Raw genomic sequence first — 20,836 nt, forward strand, 5'->3', positions numbered from 1 at the left:
CCTCAGTCATGTTTTCTTCACCTCACATTGTCAACGAAGTCTGTTTTTTTTAACATCCATTGCGAAAGAGTTCCTCAGAATTTGAAAAATCTTTCCAACACTCCCGGCCTCGATAATCACCAAGCGTTGGTGTGAAAAAGCAAAATATCATGATCTGATGATCCCATATAGCTAGTGGAAACATTAAAAAAACATCTCTGTCTCGAGTTCACTGGCACAGAAACTCCAAGGGGCTGGAATAGGCTAGTTGATACAGTGTTGTAAGTTCGCTTGCAACAGCTTTTGGCCAGACCCAGTTGATGATTTGGTACAATGTTGCATTTGGTACAACTAGCAATAGCCTAAATCAAGACAGACAGAAAGGGAGGCAGACAGGCGGAGTAGAGATTAATGTGATTGAAAGAACCAGAATTTTAATCAGGATATTTATTAATGTTTTTATTTGTCAGCTTCAGGCATATGTATTGTACTTAGTTGATGATGGAAGATATAGGTCTACTGCTGCATTGCCTATAGGCTATCTCTGAGTTCAATGCGCTCTTCTTTAGCCGCCAATGGATCAGTGTGTCCATGTGGCGGAGGCTGGCACTCTCGCCTTTTTTACATTTTTATCATTTTACTTCAGATTTCTATGATTAACCACGTGACAATTATTTTGAGAAACTACAATTGTATTATTGAAATGAAAATGTGCATATAAAAATAACTATAACTGTCACGCAGGTCGGTAGAAATGGTAGGATAGATTGTTTGCTTCTCCAAACTTAACTCAGGAGCTGCCTGTGTGCTTTACTATAACACACATTAAACACATTTGTGAACGCGCAAGCGTGTGCAGACATAGGGGGGTCCCGTGCCCGCCTATGGCTGTCAAACGCCTTCCAACTGATTCGTTTTGGCGCCGGTGTTGTGCCGAAAATCTCCCCCCTGCCAGAACACCCCCTTCTCTTGAACGCGCACACACTCAATTCTTCATTGCTGCGACTTGCTTGCTAGTTGAGATCTCTGATCACGTTCGGCTGCGTTTCATTTTATTTTTCATGTCGGTTTGATCCCGGGGGAGGCTTTAGTAATGTCTGCAGTTTTCGGTTTGGCTATTTGTTTCAAGTGTATTAGTCTATAAATAAATCTCTTTGCCAAAATTCGTCATCTCTCCCATGTCTTATTCGACTAGTAGTTGTTCTGAAATGTTTATGGCTTGACTACATTTTACTCCCTCTTCTATGTTTAATATAACACACATACATTAATTATGCATTTTGGTTGCCTATCCTGAGGTGAAGTTTGTTCTATAGAAAGTATTTGACTCGGAAGTGTGCCACAGAAAGCTTTTGACTCTAGCCACAACATTAAGGAAATGATATGTGTGTTATATTAAACATAGAAGAGGGAGTAAAATGTAGTCAAGCAATAAACATTTCAGAACAACTACTAGTCGAATAAGACATGGGAGAGATGATGAATTTTGGCAAAGAGATTTATTTATAGACTAATACACTTGAAACAAATAGCCAAACCGAAAACTGCAGACATTACTAAAGCCTCCCCCGGGATCAAACCGACATGAAAAATAAAATGAAACGCAGCCGAACGTGATCAGAGATCTCAAGTCACAGCAATGAGGAATTGAGTGTGTGCGTGTTCACGCGAAGAGGTGTTGGGGGGGATTCTGTCAGGGGGGAGATTTTAGGCACAACACCGGCCCTGCTGGAGACCTAAGCAAAATCTTTTTTAATCAGACAAACTCTGCCGACACTGAGGAACAATCAGTTAAAACGACGCTGTCCATATAATAGGTCTACTAGCAGGGGAGACACAAATATAATATGACGTCCATCTAAACTGGAGCAGGAAACTGTTGTCCAATAACTGAATTTAAAGTAGCACTGACCCGATAATGATCGCGTGAATATGCGCAGTGCGCACTCACCAGGTATATAGTGGTGCCAATAAGATGGGCTATAGGCCTACTGAAAATTGTCATTGTCTTCTCTTTACAGCAATAGCCATTTGCTTTCCAAACTATGTTTTCCTGCAATTTAATGTATAAATATTGCGATATGGCTAGCTGGTCTTCTACTTTGCCTTGACAGTTGCAACTCAACAATCATTTATTTGATATTTGCAACACGCACAGCCTAAATTGCATGAGCTGCCTTTCCTTCCGACTTGTAGGCAATGAGATTTAAAACTAGACAAGGGGAAATGGTCCTCTGTGGCTAAATCATGATTTAGTTGCCTATTTTGAATGATTTTATTTCTTTATAGACAGGAGTAGGCTAATTAGGTGATATCATTTTGGCAATTTATTTCAATTTACTTCCCCTAGCCTTATGGGCTCACTGCCTATGTCAATCTACTATCCCCCATAGTAAAAAGAAATTGACCTATTCTATTGGTCAGCTTGTCGAGAACCAAAATATCCCAAACAGACCCTGGGACAGTTGTTGGACTATAGAAAAGAAAATGTTAAAAAGCAATGAATCTTCAGACCAGAACATTTAGCAGAAAAATGTAAAATTGGCCTTTCCAATTAAAAGCCGGCAATGACCTGCTAACAGAAACCTGTGTGTGGACAGAAACAGAGCATCCAGTGACAACTCTGAGGTTTGTCCTGCAATTCACAACCCAGGATGAAATACTAATGACCTGTCTGGGGGATGCATGGAGGATGTCTGGGAGAGGAGAGGACGGTCAGTCAGTCACTCGGTTTGCTCTGTCTGTCCTGGTGATTTATCTCAAATAAAGATTGACACAGAGGAGAGAGGAAGGGGAGTTGTGATGTATGGTGGAGTAGTAAGTACCTCTGGACACAGAAGCTGGGCTGACACACCGCTACTGCGGAGGTGAAGTGAAAGATAGCCGTTTAGCCTGCTGACGATCAAGGACGCAGGTGTAGACGACTTCTTAAGATGGGACATAATGTGAATGTATGCAGCCCAACTCTACTGCAGACTATGTATGGTCTTATTAGCCACTCTTACTGTGTCATTGGTGTAACAGCCAGAATAGCAGGATGGTGTCACAGATCCATAACACCAGTGTGCTGACGATATCCTGTCTGAATTGTGCCTCTGAAATCGTGCTGCAAAACCCCAGGTGGTTGGTATTTCACAACATGAGGGATAATGAACGGGGGAATGTATCTACTGTAGGTATGGGAAGTGGGAGAGGGGCTATTATTTTCATGGTGATGAACTGAAATTGAACTCGCACTGTAGATAAAGTGGGCTTGATATTCACTGCAGTGTTAAGGGCCGTCCACACCTAGAACATTAACTAGAATGATAACTGTTATTTTATATTTGTATCTTGATAGTTTTTGTTATAGTCATCGTCCTAGGTGTGGACAGCCCTTAAAGATGGTTATCAGGAAGTGTTTAGTACTATGGCAGAGTCAAGAGATGTCAGAATATATAGGGAGGACAGAGGTAAGCTAGTGGTTAAGAGTGTTGGACCAGTAACCGAAAGGTTGCTGGTTCGAATCCCCGAGCCAACTTGGTGAAAAATCTGTCGGTGCCCTTGAGCAAGGCACTTATCCAGAGCGACTTACAGGAGCAATTAGGGTTAAGAGCATCTGCTAAATGACAACAACAAAAAAGACCGTTCCTTAGCCGTCCCTTCTTGCCTTGGTCCTTGCCTTGGTCCTTTATAATGCTGAAATATAACACTGCCTGGTATAATGCAGCTGGCTTTATTTGTTTGGCTCCTAACAACGCTGTCTATCTTTCTCCCTCACGGTTTGTTTTGCCAAAGGGAAATCAGCCATTGTCCTCTGAAGCCACTGTGATGTGGTGTGTGTTGTTGAAGTCCAGAACCCTTTGTACCCAGTAACTGAATGTGTCTGATTCTGTCACCATGGTTGTGGTCTCCCTTTCTATTCTGTAGAGCACGATCAGCCTAGTGCTAGCTCTAGTCATATCTGTGCATTGTGCCATACTCTGCCCTGAATGGCACCATATTCCCTATTTAGTGCACTACTTTTGACCAGGGCCCATAGGTCACGGGTCAAAAGTAGTGCACTATATATGGAATAGGGTGCCATTTGGGACTCAACCTGTGTATTAATGTAGTGTGCATCAGCTCTGTGTGAAGCTGTGCCCCCCTGCTGACTGGCAACTCTATTTACAGCCCTTTGTAGTCCTGTTCAATGCTATTCTTCTACCATATATGGCTCCAGTCTAGTCTTATTGAAGCTACCTGCCTGCTGTACTGAATAATCTCTGCAGGCCTGGAGACCTCTCCACAACCCTTCCTGTCTCCTTTGCCCATCAACACCATGGGTGTGTCCCAAATAGCACCATGTTCCCTATATAGAGCATTACTTTTGACCAGGGCCCAGAGGAACAGGTCTCACACCGACCTCGCGGTGCATCGAGGAACAGTAGAGGAAATAATACAGTACCTGCCTCGAGAGATCAATACACGGAAATTGGATCGAGCTGAAGTAACTTGGTATGAATCATCTTGATGTAATCATTCATTCTCATGTGGGAGACGTGCCACCTCTTTCTGCATTAGTCTCGTATCCTTCTAGAACACAGTCTGCTGCCAGACTCTGGCCCGTCACATTGTGTGACTGCACGGTGCTCCATGAGGCTCATTCTCACTCTGCAGTTGGCTGTCCCAAGGGTTACTGCAGAACCATGCATGTCTCAGCACCATGTCCAAGTGTTTATGGCAAGCCACCGATGGCCGCCTTTCAGACAAGATCTATTCACAAAACCCCGACGTGAAAAGTTAGATTAAGAAATTCTGTTCGTGCCGCTTCACAGAATAAATGATATAAAATGACTCCCGATCAAGGTGGATTGAAATGCTAATTAGCTAAATGAACAAGGCAGTGCAGTTCTGGCCCCAGCTACATGGGGTGAATACTGAGCAGAGGGGATTATGGTACAAAAGGCCACAGATTGCTATGCTAGCACTTACAGGTACTGTCTCAAGTCACACTTATGCACTGTTTAGAGCATCATAGAGAAGTAGTTTGATATTGAGTCGGGGCCTCAAGATGAAATGTACCCCCTTTCAACTAACATTTGCATTTATGTTAGTGTTCTTTGGTTTTCCAACATGTGCCAAGCCAACCCTATCTCTCTAAATGCCCATAAACTCCTATTGTCAAGTACCAATCAGCTAAAAGGCTGTGGTGTTTTTAATGTTGCATTTCAATCAGTGCAACAACCTCAGTCAGCGCTGAGGCCAGACAGACTGGACACCCTTCACCCTTTTACATTCTAATACTGTAAAGTCTACTACTTAGCTCACATTTTCTGCATCCCAAATAGCCCCCTTTGCACTACCCCTGAGAGGCCCTGGTCAAAAGTAGTGTACTAGAAAGGTATTATGTTGCCAATTGGGATACACAATTGTCTGTACTAAAGTACTCTATGGCTGAAGGACAGAGAGAGGGAGCACCACAAACCTCCCCATCCTTCTAGTCCAAACCACCCATCTGAACAACACTTTCCACAGGACGAAATAGCCTGTAATAACAGTATTTGGAAGTTTTCAGTCGACAACATTTGTCAGGCCTAACATGTATGAAGCCTTTTACTGCGATGAAAGCAGTGGCTGAATCCGATGGAATTGTGGCTGTCACATACTGATGAGGTACAGTGTGTTGTGGCAGCTGTCAATTCTCCAGCCATGACAGACCTGCTTTGCATAGCAGTGTGTTGGCATCGATTCAGAGTGATAAAGCTGGTTTCTGGTCATGCAGTTCGAAGTACACTTCTCTCGGCCGTAAAAAATGTATTGAGAAAAAAATGATGTATGTGTTATATTGGTCAGGTTGCTACCTCTCTCTCTCTCACACCTTATCTTACCTCACCTCAGAGGGGCTGTGAAGATAACAGGTGTGCTCTTTGCCACGAGTTGTCCTCCTCACCCCACTTCCCCTTTGTCTGCTGTTCATCTGTCTCCTCCAATCACCTCAACAGAGGGAGGAGGGTGGGCCAGTGTTGTACTGGGGGGCCTCTTTCTGTATTCACAGCACTCTCTTCTCTTTGCTTACAGTATTTCAAGACATATTCTTTGATTTATCTGGTCCTTAGTTAAGAGGCGTGATCTCTTAAATGGTAACCCTTTCAGCATTATTATTCTATGGTTTGGCGTGTTTATGGTTGTACGGGTTCGTTCGTACTTTTACCTGACGCAGGTTTCATGTGAAAACACGAGTCAATGGATTGGCTCATACATTGACCTGATCTGCAGGTTTCATGTGATAACAGGACTGTTTTCAGACTGTGTGGGTCAGGTCAGCTGCTTGTTGTTAGCCACGCTCAGAGAAGGAATGAAGGTAGTTCTGAAAGAACAGGGAATGTTCTGGTTAACTTGACTGACGTTATTGTTCCATTGGGGAAACGTTGCAGTATCATGTACATGTTTAAATACAGTAGACTATAAATGGCAATACAAAATTCAGAAGTTACATACAGCATATACAGATGAAAGAAGACCAGCCTGGTAGATAGGAACATGAACCAGCTGTTTAGAGGGGTATCACACCTGACACCAATGATTGTGTAGTTTTGTAAGGTCATGGATTGGACACCGGTCGGTGATGGTGTGTTTGTCTCCAGAGCAGTTTAGATTGTGTTGTGACGTTTCACTTCAGCAGCGTATCACGTCTGTTCAATCAGTTTAAACTATTCATTATATCAACTATACATGTTTCTGAATTCTAGGATAATAGTAGAGAAATGTACACTGCTCAAAAAAATAAAGGGAACACTTAAACAACACAATGTAACTCCAAGTCAATCACACTTCTGTGAAATCAAACTGTCCACTTAGGAAGCAACACTGATTGACAATAAATTTCACATGCTGTTGTGCAAATGGAATAGACAACGGGTGGAAATTATAGGCAATTAGCAAGACACCCCCAATAAAGGAGTGGTTCTGCAGGTGGTGACCACAAACCACTTCTCAGTTCCTATGCTTCCTGGCTGATGTTTTGGTCACTTTTGAATGCTGGCGGTGCTTTCACTCTAGTGGTAGCATGAGACGGAGTCTACAACCCACACAAGTGGCTCAGGTAGTGCAGCTCATCCAGGATGGCACATCAATGCGAGCTGTGGCAAGAAGGTTTGCTGTGTCTGTCAGCGTAGTGTCCAGAGCATGGAGGCGCTACCAGGAGACAGGCCAGTACATCAGGAGACGTGGAGGAGGCCGTAGGAGGGCGACAACCCAGCAGCAGGACCGCTACCTCCGCCTTTGTGCAAGGAGGAGCACTGCCAGAGCCCTGCAAAATGACCTCCAGCAGGCCACAAATGTGCATGTGTCTGCTCAAACGGTCAGAAACAGACTCCATGAGGGTGGTATGAGGGCCCGACGTCCACAGGTGGGGGTTGTGCTTACAGCCCAACACCGTGCAGGACGTTTGGCATTTGCCAGAGAACACCAAGATTGGCAAATTTGCCACTGGCGCCCTGTGCTCTTCACAGATGAAAGCAGGTTCACACTGAGCACGTGACAGACGTGACAGAGTCTGGAGACGCCTTGGAGAACGTTCTGCTGCCTGCAACATCCTCCAGCATGACCAGTTTGCCGGTGGGTCAGTCATGGTGTGGGGTGGCATTTCTTTGGGGGGCCGCACAGCCCTCCATGTGCTCGCCAGACGTAGCCTGACTGCCATTAGGTACCGAGATGAGATCCTCAGACCCCTTGTGAGACCATATGCTGGTGCGGTTGGCCCTGGGTTCCTCCAAATACAAGACAATGCTAGACCTCATGTGGCTGGAGTGTGTCAGCAGTTCCTGCAAGAGGAAGGCATTGATGCTATGGACTGGCCCGCCCGTTCCCCAGACCTGAATCCAATTGAGCACATCTGGGACATCATGTCTCGCTCCATCCACCAACGCCACGTTGCACCACAGACTGTCCAGGAGTTGGCGGATGCTTTAGTCCAGGTCTGGGAGGAGATCCCTCAGGAGACCATCCGCCACCTCATTTTGACTTGTTTTAAGGACATTACATCAAAGTTGGATCAGCCTGTAGTGTGGTTTTCCACTTTAATTTTGAGTGTGACTCCAAATCCAGACCTCCATGGGTTGATAAATTGGATTTCCATTGATTATTTTTGTGTGATTTTGTTGTCAGCACATTCAACTATGTAAAGAAAAAAGTATTTAATAAGATTATTTCATTCATTCAGATCTAGGATGTGTTATTTTAGTGTTCCCTTTATTTTTTTGAGCAGTGTAGTTTATCCTATCTCAGTACAATATAACATCATAATACATGTCTACTTTTCCTGTTACATGTCCTAAAGTCTCCCCATACTTCCCTGTTGTTCCTCTGTCTGCTGTTGTTGTTGCAGCACTTCCTCTTGGCCTCCAAGTTCATCCTGACCTTTGTGATCCCAGACGTCCCCAAACACATCCAGATCAAACTGTCACGTCTGGAGTTTGAGTCCCTGGAGGCTCTGAAGAAAAGGGTAAGTTTGACTGACTGAACCCCTCAACTGTATGGTGTGTTGAATAACGCTAGCATGACATACAGAGTGGTTTGACCTAACTTGAGTCTATCAAGTTGAAAAAAAAGCAGGTACCATCACTCAACCTTAAACTCAACTTTTTTGTGGTGTGTTAAACGATGAAGTTCCCAAAAATAACATGAAGGGACTTAATGTGAATAAAATGTGTAAAGAAACCCTAGATGAAGGAAAGCCACAGACTTCTGTGTGGATAAGCTGGGTATATGAGGTGTACGGCTGACGTGACTGTCTCTCTGAGAGACCCATCAGGTTTATCATCTAGGTTTGATGGTTTAATGATCCATGTAGAACGTTGTTCACGCTGCAGCGAACTAACAAACTGTGTGTGCATGTGCAATATTGTAATGTGTTAATGAGGCTCTGCTGTTTTGGCAGATGTTTATCACCTTGCACGTAGCGCAGAAGTAGGTCACACACACACACACACAGACAGAGGACACAATCATCTGCTTTCCCAGCACCAGAAAGAACCTGTCTATAAACGGCTTACATACCGTGTATAATTAAGGACAAAACAACAGATTATTTAGCATAATGCAGACCCATATTTCTCTCCATAACAGAATAATGCAGACCCATATCTCTCTCCATAACACATGAATGCAGACCCATATCTCTCTCCATAACACATGAATGCAGACCCATATTTCTCCCCATAACAGAATAATGCAGACCCATAACACATGAATGCAGACCCATATCTCTCTCCATAACAGAATAATGCAGACCCATATTTCTCTCCATAACAGAATAATGCAGACCCAAATCTCTCTCCATAACACATGAATGCAGACCCATATCTCTCTCCATAACACATGAATGCAGACCCATATCTCTCTCCATAACACATGAATGCAGACCCATATCTCTCTCCATAACACATGAATGCAGACCCATCTCTCTCTCCATAACACATGAATGCAGACCCATCTCTCTCTCTCCCCATAACACATGAATGCAGACCCATCTCTCTCTCTCCCCATAACACATGAATGCAGACCCATCTCTCTCTCTCCCCATAACACATGAATGCTGACCCATCTCTCTCCCCATAACACATGAATGCAGACCCATATCTCTCTCCATAACACATGAATGCAGACCCATATCTCTCTCCATAACACATGAATGCAGACCCATATCTCTCTCCATAACAGAATAATGCAGACCCATACCTCTCTCCATAACAGAATAATGCAGACCCATATCTCTCGCCATAACACATGAATGCTGACCCATATCTCTCGCCATAACACATGAATGCAGACCCATATTTCTCTCCATAACAGAATAATGCAGACCCATATCTCTCGCCATAACACATGAATGCTGACCCATCTCTCTCCCATAACACATGAATGCAGACCCATCTCTCTCCCCATAACACATGAATGCTGACCCATCTCTCTCCCCATAACACATGAATGCAGACCCATATCTCTCTCCATAACACATGAATGCAGACCCATCTCTCTCCCATAACACATGAATGCAGACCCATCTCTCTCCCCATAACACATGAATGCTGACCCATCTCTCTCCCCATAACACATGAATGCAGACCCATATCTCTCTCCATAACACATGAATGCAGACCCATCTCTCTCCCCATAACACATGAATGCAGACCCATCTCTCTCCCCATAACACATGAATGTAGACCCATATCTCTCTCCATAACACATGAATGCAGACCCATATCTCTCTCCATAACAGAATAATGCAGACCCATATCTCTCTCCATAACAGAATAATGCAGACCCATATCTCTCTCCATAACACATGAATGCAGACCCATAACACCATAATGCAGACCCATATCTCTCTCCATAACACCATAATGCAGACCCATATGGCTCTCCATAATACATTAACCTCTCTGGGATCATTCGGGACGTGAGTGTCCCACCTCGCCAACAGCCAGTGAAATTGCAGGGCGCCAAATTCAAACAACAGAAATCTCATAATTAAAATTCCTCAAACATACAAGTATTATACACCATTTTAAAGATAAACGTCTTGTTAATCCAACCACAGTGTCCGATTTCAAAAAGGCTTTACGGCGAAAGCACACCATGCGATTATGTTAGGTCAGCGCCTAGCCACAGAAAACCATACAGCCATTTTCCAAAGAAGGAGAGGTGTCACAAAAGTCAGAAATAGCGTTAAAATGAATCACTAACCTTTGATGATCTTCACCGGATGGCACTCCCAGGACTCCATGTTAGACAATAAATGTGTGTTTTGTTCGATAAAGTTCATTTTTATGTCCAAAAACCTCATTTGAAATTGGTGCGTTATGTTCAGAAATGCATTGTCTCAAACAAACATCCGGTGAAATTGCAGAGAGCCACATCAAATTACAGAAATACTCATCATAAACATTGATGAAAGATAAACTTCTTGTTAATCCAGCCGCTGTGTCCGATTTCAAAAAGGCTTTATGGCAAAAGCAAACCATGCTATTATCTGAGGACAGCACCCCATCAAACAAACACAGACAATCATATTTCATCCTGCCAGGCGCGACACAAAACTCAGAAATAACTATGTAATTCATGCCTTACCTTTGAAGATCTTCTTTTGTTGCCACTCCAATATGTCCCATAAACATCAAAGGGTACTTTTGTTCGATTAATTCCGTTGTTATATCTCCAAAATGTCAATTTTTTATTTGGCGTGTTTGATCCAGAAAAACACCGGTTCCAACTCGTGCAACATGACTACAAAATATCTCATAAGTTACCTGTAATCTTTGTCCAAACATTTCAAACAACTTTCCTAATACAACTTTAGGTATTTTTTTACATAAATAATTGATAAAATTTAAGACGGGATAATCTGCGTTCAATACCGGACGAAAACAAAGTGGAGCGTGCTTTCAGTTCACGCACCTCTAACAAACAGTACACTTCACTCGACCCTCGTTCTGAACAGCAATACTTATTCATTACACAAAGGAAAAACATCAACCAATTTCTAAAGACTGTTGACATCCAGTGGAAGCGATAGGAACTAGAGGTCGACCGATTAATTGGGGCCGATTTCAAGTTTTCATAACAATCGTAAATCGGTATTTTTGGACGCCGATTTGTCCTATTTAAAAAAAAAAAAAAAATTGACCTTTTTATTTAACTAGGCAAGTCAGTTAAGAACACATTCTTATTTTCAATGACGGCCTAGGAACGGTGGGTTAATTGCCTTGTTCAGGGGCAGAACGACAGATTTTTACCTTGTCAGCTCGGGGATTCAATCTTGCAACCTTACGGTTAACTAGTCCAACGCTCTAACCACCTGCTTTACATTGCACTCCACGAGGAGCCTGCCTGTTACGCGAATGCAGTAAGAAGCCAAGGTAAGTTGCTAGCTAGCATTAAACTTATCTTATAAAAAATCTATCAATCAATCATAATCACTAGTTAACTACACATCGTTGATGATATTGCTAGTTTATCTAGCCTGTCCTGCGTTGCATATAATTGCTTAGGTACACGTTGCTCCAACCATAAACATCAATGCCTTTCTTAAAATCAATACACAAGTAAATATTTTTAAACCTGCATATTTAGTTAATATTGCCTGCTAACATGAATTTATTTTAACTAGGGAAAATGTGTCACCTCCGCAACAGAGTCAGGGTATATGCAGCAGTTTGGGCCGCCTGGCTCGTTGCGAACTGTGAAGACTATTTCTTCCTAACAAAGACAGCCGACTTCGCCAAACGGGGGATGATTTAACAAAAGCGCATTTGCGAAAAAAGCACAATCGTTGCATGACTGTACCTAACCATAAACATCAATGCCTTTCTTAAAATCAATACACAGAAGTATATATTTTTAAACCTGCATATTTAGCTAAAAGAAATCCAGGTTAGCAGGCAATATTAACCAGGTGAAATTGTCACTTCTCTTGCGTTCATTGCACGCAGAGTCAGGGTATATGCAACAGTTTGGGCCGCCTGGCTCGTTGCGAACTAATTTTCCGGAATTTTACGTAATTATGACATAACATTGAAGGTTGTGCAATGTAACAGGAATATTTAGACTTAGGGATGCCACCCGTTAGATAAAATACGGAACGGTTCCGTATTTCACTGACAGGAAAAAAGTTTTGTTTTCGAGATGATAGTTTCTGGATTTGACCATATTAATGACCTAAGGCTCGTATTTCTGTGTGTTATTATGTTATAATTAAGTCTATGATTTGATAGAGCAGTCTGACTGAGCAATGGTAGGCAGCAGCAGGCTCGTAAGCGTTCATTCAAACAGCACTTTCGTGCGTTTGCCAGCAGCCCTTCGCAATGCATTGCGCTGTTTATGACTTCAAGCCTGTCAACTCCCAAGATTAGGCTGGTGTAACCGATGTCAAATGGCTAGCTAGTTAGCCGGGTGCGCGCTAATAGCGTTTCAAACGTCACTTGGAGTAGTTTTTCCCCTTGCTCTGCATGGGTAACGCTGCTTCGAGGGTGGCTGTTGTCGATGTGTTCCAGCCCAGGTAGGAGCGAGGAAAGGGACGGAAGCTATACTGTTACACTGGCAATACTAAAGTGCCTATAAGAACATCCAATAGTCAAAGGTATATGAAATACAAATCATATATTGAGAAATAGTTCTATAATTCCTATAATAACTACAACCTAAAACTTCTTACCTGGGAATATTGAAGACTCATGTTAAAAGGAACCACCAGCTTTCATATGTTCTGAGCAAGGAACTTAAACGTTAGCTTTGTTACATGGCACTTATTGCACTTTTACTTTCTTCTCCAACACTTTGTTTTTGCATTATTTAAACCAAATTGAACATGTTTCATTATTTATTTGAGGCTAAATTGATTTTATTGATGTATTATATTAAGTTAAAATAAGTGTTCATTCAGTATTGTTGTAATTGTCATTATTACAAATAAATAAAAATAAAAAAATCGGCCGATTTAAATCGGCATCGCCCTTTTTGGTCCTCCAATAATCGGTATCGGCGTTGAAAAATCATAATCGGTCGACCTCTAATAGGAACTGCAAGCAAGTCCCTTAGAAATCTAGATCTCCGTAGAAAACCCATTGAAAAGAGAGTGACCTCAGAAAAGTAAATCCTGGTTGGTTTGTCCTTGGGGTTTTGCCTGCCAAATAAATTCTGTTATACTCACAGACATCATTCAAATAGTTTTAGAAACTTCAGAATGTTTTCTATCCAAATCTACTAATAATATGCATATCCTAGCTTCTGGGCCTGAGTAGCAGGCAGTTTACTTTGGGCACACTTTTCATCCGGACCTGAAAATACCGCCCCCTATCCCAGAGAGGTTTAAGGCATACCCGTATCTCTCTCCATAACACCATAATGCAGACCCATATCTCTCCATAACAGCTTCATGTAATGTATTCAGTCCCTCAATACATCTCCCAGAGCACTTTGGTAAAGATAAATTACAGGACTTAGGTTAATGGTATTGATATGAGTATGCTGCTGAGCAGTAGCTTGCCTCAGCTTGGCACTGCAGTCATTTACTGGATTAAGGCTGAGTGCTTCAGCAATTAGCTAGCATGTCTTAGCTAGCTATCATTTCTCTCAGCACTGCAGAAAGAAGGGCTGTGCCATGAAATACATCACATTGATTGGTGGTATTTCTGATGCTTCTTGTTCTTGTCCAGCTGAATGTTGAATTTAAGCAGATTTTAACAAGATTGGTTGATTTCTTGGTTTGTTTGTGCAGAGCCAGGCCCATGGGCGGTAAGTTGCTTTGGGTCGTCTGACTGAACTCTGCTATGCAGGTTGTGAGTTTGTCTGGTTATGGTTTGAATTGAAAGCTTCACCTATAATACCTAATGCCTGATATTAATCCTGTGAATAGAGATGGATAAGCTACTTAATCATGTCTACGTGTATTGCCCAAGTTGGTCTTGTGGTGAGGTTTGTGTTGTGATGGTACTTGGTTACTGCCTTGTGTTTAACTGAATGTGTTTTCAACCCAGTCCCAGGCACATGAGTAGTGCCCCTGCTACCATGGCTATTGAACGTCTTGCCGTTTGTCTTAATAACTCTTCTTCATAATTAATTCATTTGAATCTCCCTCTAACACTGTCCTTCTCCTCATCCCATCTATCAAAACCCATTTGGCCGGGCGGGCATGCGGCCGGGCGGGCGGGCATTCGGCAGGGCGGCTGGGCAGTCAGGCGGCCAGGGCAGGCATTGAGTCTTTGAGGGACATGAGTTGATGGACCTTTCAGTCAACCCAAAAGTGTTGTATCATGTCAGGCCGGGCGGGCATTTGGGCCGAGCAGGGGCGGGCGGCCGACAGGGTGGGCGGGCAGGCAGTCGGGCGGGCATTGAGTCTTTTGAGGGACAGGAGTTGATGGACCTTTCAGTCAACCCCAAAGTGTTGTATCATGTCAGGTAGTCAGTCAGAGCCACAGCCTTCCACTGGATATGTCATCATGCATCACCTTGTACTGCAGTCTCTACTGATGATGGAAAGAGAGCCTTTATTCCACTGGAGTTTTATTAGGAGTAGAGCTGACGGAAAGAGAGCCTTCATTCCACTGGAGTTTTATTAGGAGTAGAGCTGACGGAAAGAGAGCCTTTATTCCACTGGAGTTTTATTAGGAGTAGAGCTGACGGAAAGAGAGCCTTCATTCCACTGGAGTTTTATTAGGAGTAGAGCTGACGGAAAGAGAGCCTTCATTCCACTGGAGTTTTATTAGGAGTAGAGCTGACGGAAAGAGAGCCTTCATTCCACTGGAGTTCTGTCCGGGGTCAGTTGTGAGAGGAGGACGGAGGGACGGCCATCTTCCTGTGTTGCCACTTAAACTGCTGTGTCTGTCTCCATCTGGCCTAGTCAATCCAACGTTTTCCACCACTTCAGCAGGCAGAGGCGAATAAGCTGTCTTGCCAGCCAATGGGCTATGTGGCCTGGGGAAAACCCTTTCCTTCCTCTGGCACAGGGGGAACTGATCAGAGCAGGTGCATCGGCTAAAATCCAGCATTTTCCACTGCTTCAGCAAGGGAAGCCATAGAGATAGATACACTTAGCTAGTTGTACAGTATGTATCACTGAAGGGAGGAGCCAATGTCCTGGGGAAAATCCCTTCCTTCCTTTGGCACAGGAGGAATGTAGTAGTGATCAGAGCAGGTGCCTCACTGGTGGAAACCCCCTATCAACACCTTAGTCGCTGGCTGTCCACCAGCACTAGCCACCACTGCTAGAGGTGACAGTGACCCACTGGAGAGAAGGCCACAGAGACAGATGCTGTACTATACAGAGTAGAGGTAAACCGACTATGATTTTTCAATGCCGATTATTGGAGGACCAAAAAAAGCCGATACCGATTAATCGGCCGATTATTTTTTTCTTTTAATTATTTTTATTTTTTTATTAAATAATAATTTATTAAATAATATATATATATAAAGTGAAAGTAGAAAGTAAAAGTTCAATATTTGCCATGTAAAAAATCTAACATTTAAGTTCCTTGCTCAGAACATGAGAACAAAGGTGGTTCCTTTTAACATGAGTCTTCAATATTCCCAGGTAAGAAGTTTTAGGTTGTAGTTATTATAGGAATATTTCTCTAACATTTGTTTTTCATATACCTTTGACTATTGGATGTTCTTATAGGCACTATAGTATTGCCAGCCTAATCTCGGGAGTCGATATGCTTGAAGTCATAAACAGCGCAATGCATTGCGAAGGGCTGCTGGCAAACGCACGAAAGTACTGTTTGAATGAACGCTTACGAGCCTGCTGCTGCCTACCATTGCTCAGTCAGACTGCTCTATCAAATCATAGACTTAATTATAACATAATAACACACAGAAATACGAGCCTTAGGTCATTAATATGGTCAAATCCGGAAACTATCATTTTGAAAACAAAATGTTTATTCTTTCAGTGAAATACGGAATCGTTACGCAAGATAAGTGACACAATTTCCATAGTTGAAAGAAATTCATGTTAGCAGGCAATATTAACTAAATATGCAGGTTTAAAAATATATACTTGTGTATTGATTTTAAAGAAAGGCATTGATGTTTATGGTTAGGTACACATTGGTACAATGACGGTGCTTTTTTCCACAAATGGGCTTGTTAAATCACCCGTTTGGCAAAGTATGCTGTGATTTCATGATAAATTAACAGGCACCACATCGATTATATGCAACGCAGGACAAGCTAGATAACTACACATGGTTGATGATATTACTAGTTTAACTAGTGATTATGTGAAGAATGACTTTTTTTTATAAGATAAGTTTAATGCTAGCTAGCAATTTACCTTGTCTTCTTGCTGCACTCGCGTAACAGGTAGACAGCCTGCCACGCAGTCTCCTCGCAGAGTGCAATGTAATCGGCCATAATCGGTGTCCAAAAATGCTGATTACCGATTGTTATCGGCCATTCCGATTAATCGGTCGACCTCTAATACAGAGGAGAGACGGATGCTGTACTATATAGAGAGTAGATATAAACTCAGCAAAAAAGAAACGTCCTCTCACTGTCAACTGCGTTTATTTTCAGCAAACTTAACATGTGTAAATATTTGTATGAACATATGATTCAACAATTGAGACACAATCTGAACAAGTTCCAGACATGTGACTAACAGAAATGGAATACTGTGTCCCTGAACAAAGGGAGGGTCAGTCAAAAGTAACAGTCACCAGCTGCATTAAGTACTGCAGTGCATTTCCTCCTCATGGACTGCACCAGATTTGCCAGTTCTTGCTGTGAGATGTTACCCCACTCTTCCACCAAGGCACCTGCAAGATCGCAGACATTTCTGGGGGGAAATGGCCCTAGCCCTCACTCTCCGATCCAACAGGTCCCAGACGTGCTCAATGGGATTGAGATCCGGGCTTTTCGCTGGCCATGGCAGAACACTGACATTCCTGTCTTGCAGGAAATCACCCACAGAATGAGCAGTATGGCTGGTGGTATTGTCATGCTGGAGGGTCATGACAGGATGAGCCTGCAGGAAGGGTACCACATGAGGGAGGAGGATGTCTTCCCTGTAGATTGCCTGCAATGACAACAAGCTCAGTCTGATGATGCTGTGACACACCACCCCAGACCATGACGGACCCTCCACCTCCAAATCGATCCCGCTCCAGAGTACAGGCCTCAGTGTAACGCTCATTCCTTCGACGATAAACACGAATCCGACCATCACCCCCAGTGAGACAAAACCGCGACTCGTCAGTGAAGAGCACTTTTTGCCAGTCCTGTCTGGTCCAGCGACGGTGGGTTTGTAGGTCACGTTGTTGCCAGTGATATCTGATGAAGACCTGCCTACAACAGGCCTACAAGTCTTCTGTCCAGCCTCTCTCAGCCTATTGCGGACAGTCTGAGCACTGATGGAGGGATTGTGCGTTCCTGGTGTAACTTGGGCAGTTGTTGCCATCCTGTACCTGTCCCGCAGGTGTGATGTTCGGATGTACCGATCCTGTGCAGGTGTTGTTACACGTGGTCTGCCACTGGGAGGACGATCAGCTGTCCACCCTGTATCCCTGTAGTGCTGTCTTAGGCATCTCACAGTACGGACATTGCAATGTATTGCCCTGGCCACATCTGCAGTCCTCATGCCTCCTTGCAGATGAGCAGAGACCCTGGGCATCTTTCTTTTGGTGTTTTTCAGAGTCAGTAGAAAGGCCTCTTTAGTGTCCTAAGTTTTCATAACTGTGACCTTAATTGCCTACTGTCTGTAAGCTGTTGGTGTCTTAACAACCATTCCACAGGTGCATGTTCATTAATTGGTTATGGTTCATTGAACATTCATGGGTGTTAAAACCCTTTACAATGAAGATCTGTGACGTTATTTGGATTTTTATGAATTATCTTTGAATGACAGGGTCCTGAAAAGGGCCGTTTCTTTTTTTGCTTAGTTTATATACAGTGGCTTGCGAAAGTATTCACCCCCTTGGCATTTTTCCTATTTTGTTGCCCAAAAATCATTTTTTTTCTAGGTTGTATCATTTGATTTACACAACATGCCTACCACTTTGAATATGCAAAATATTTTTTGTGAAACAATCAAGAAATAAGACAGAACTTGAGTGTGCATAACTATTCACCCCCACCCAAAGTTAATACTTTGTAGAGCCACCTTTTGCAGCAATTACAGCTGCAAGTCTCTTGGGGTATGTCTCTATAAGCTTGGCACATCTAGCCACTGGGATTTTTGCCCATTCTTCAAGGCAAAACTGCTCCAGCTCCTTCAAGTTGGATGGGTTCCGCTGGTGTACAGCAATCTTTAAGTCATACCACAGATTCTCAATTGGATTTCAGTTCTGGGCTTTAACTAGGCCATTCCAAGACATTATAAATGTTTCCCCTTAAACAACCCGAGTGTTGCTTTAGCAGTATGCTTAGGGTCATTGTCCTGCTGGAAGGTGAACCTCCGTCCCAGTCTCAAATCTCTGGATGACTGAAACAGGTTTCCCTCAAGAATTGCCCTGTATTTAGTGCCATTCCATCATTCCTTCAATTCCCAGTCCGTGCTGATGGAAAAACATCCCCACAGCATGATGTTGCCACCACCATGCTTCACTGTGGGGATAGAGTTCTCGGGGTGATGAGAGGTGTTGGGTTTGCGCCAGACGTAGCGTTCTCCTTGATGGTCAAAAAGCTCAATTTTAGTCTCATCTGACCAGAGTACCTTCTTCCATATGTTTGGGGAGTCTCTCACATGCCTTTTGGCGAACTCCAAACGTGTTTGCTTATTTCTTTCTTTAAGCAATGGCTTTTTTTTCTGGCCACTCTTCCTTAAAGCCCAGCTCTGTGGAGTGTACGGCTTAAAGTGGTCCTATGGACAGATACTCCAATCTCCACTGTGGAGCTTTGCAGCTCCTTCAGGGTTCTTTGGTCTCTTTGTTGCCTCTCTCTTTATTTATTTCACCTTTTTATTTAACCAGGTAGGCCAGTTGAGAACAAGTTCTCAATTATAACTGCGACCTGGCCAAGATAAAGCAAAGTAGTGCGATACAAACAACAACAGAGTTACACATAAACAAACGTACAGTCAACACAAAATAATAGAAAAATCTATGTACAGTGTGTGCAAATGTAGGGAGGTAGGCAATAAATAAATAAATAAATAGGCCCAATCAATAAATAAATAGGACCTAGAGGTGAAAATAATTACAATTTAGCATTAATACTGGAGTGATAGGTGTGCAGATGATGATGTGCAAGTAGAGATACTGGGGTGCATAAGAGCAAGAGGGTAAGTAATAATATGGGGATGACGTAGTCGAGTAATTTTTTTCATTTCACTTAACAAATTTTGACTATTTTGTGTATGTCCATTACATGAAAATCAAATAAAAATCCATTTAAATTACAGGGTGTAATGCAACAAAATAGGAAAAACGCCAAGAGGGATGAGTACTTTCGCAGGGCACTGTACTATAGAGAGACAGATACTGTACTATAGAAAGAGCGAGAGACAGATGCTGTACAGAAGACCCTTAGTCCAGGCTTAGTCCAGGCCAGATTACCCTTAGTCCAGGGCAGAGCACCTTGTCGGTGAATGTGTATTTTGAGTGTGAGGAGTCCAGTGGTGTGTGTGTGTGTTGTGTTCCTGAGCCTGCTTGCATCTCTGTCTGTCTGGTGTGAGCCTGGCCAGGCATGATGTCACAGACACAGGAGTGGTGATGTGGGATGATGGCTGAGTCATCGAGGACCTCTGTCACCTCAGCGAGACAGGCCAGCTCAGAGAGAAACTGCTAGCTGCTATCCAACTACACTTCTCTCTCTGTGGGATTGACTTGAAATTCATCATCAGGAGAGAGGCTTGTTACTGCAGCCTGATAGTCCAGGGAAGTTCATCATCAGGAGAGAGGCTTGTTACTGCAGCCTGATAGTCCAGGGAAGTTCATCATCAGGAGAGAGGCTTGTTACTGCAGCCTGATAGTCCAGGGAAGTTCATCATCAGGAGAGAGGCTTGTTACTGCAGCCTGATAGTCCAGGGAAGTTCATCATCAGGAGAGAGGCTTGTTACTGCAGCCTGATAGTCCAGGGAAGTTGGGGCCCAGTGCAGAGAGGAATAAAAGATGTGATGAAAATGGGGCGTACGCGCTATGTGAGCAGTAGTGAATATGGATATGTCTCGCATCTGTTTCTACAGTGCAGTGAGTGAACTTGACTGCAGTGGGAGGGAGGTATATCCTAGTAAATAGGCCACAACCTGAGCAGTGCAGTGTGAGAGAGAGGCCCTCCCTGTCAATGTGCTGGGGATGCTTCATAAAGCCCTCTGCTTCAGCCTTCCTCCTACATGATCAATACTAACATGCCTAGGCAATTAGCTCAACATGCTGGAAAACCAGGGAATTAGTTGACT

General features: G+C 43.3%; 1 protein-coding gene across 3 annotated transcripts in view; it reads left to right on the forward strand.

The window, feature by feature from the left end:
• The window catches only part of ano10a (anoctamin 10a), a 39,045-nt gene that overhangs the window by 12,895 nt on the left and 5,314 nt on the right, over nucleotides 1-20,836 (forward strand). For 2 of the 3 annotated variants that reach the window (XR_006759851.1, XM_045698123.1), the window contains exon 12: nucleotides 8,327-8,443. Coding sequence is in view for 2 of the 3 variants with exons in the window: in XM_045698123.1 (XP_045554079.1) it covers nucleotides 8,327-8,443 (117 nt within the window). In the remaining variant the exon portion in view is untranslated. Of the gene's footprint in view, nucleotides 1-8,326; nucleotides 8,444-14,215; nucleotides 14,233-20,836 lie in introns of all 3 variants that reach the window. The other variant, XM_045698120.1, reaches the window with a different exon arrangement.

This window comes from Salmo salar, chromosome ssa02 (assembly GCF_905237065.1).
Source record: "Salmo salar chromosome ssa02, Ssal_v3.1, whole genome shotgun sequence".
Taxonomy (NCBI): Eukaryota; Metazoa; Chordata; class Actinopteri; order Salmoniformes; family Salmonidae; genus Salmo; species Salmo salar.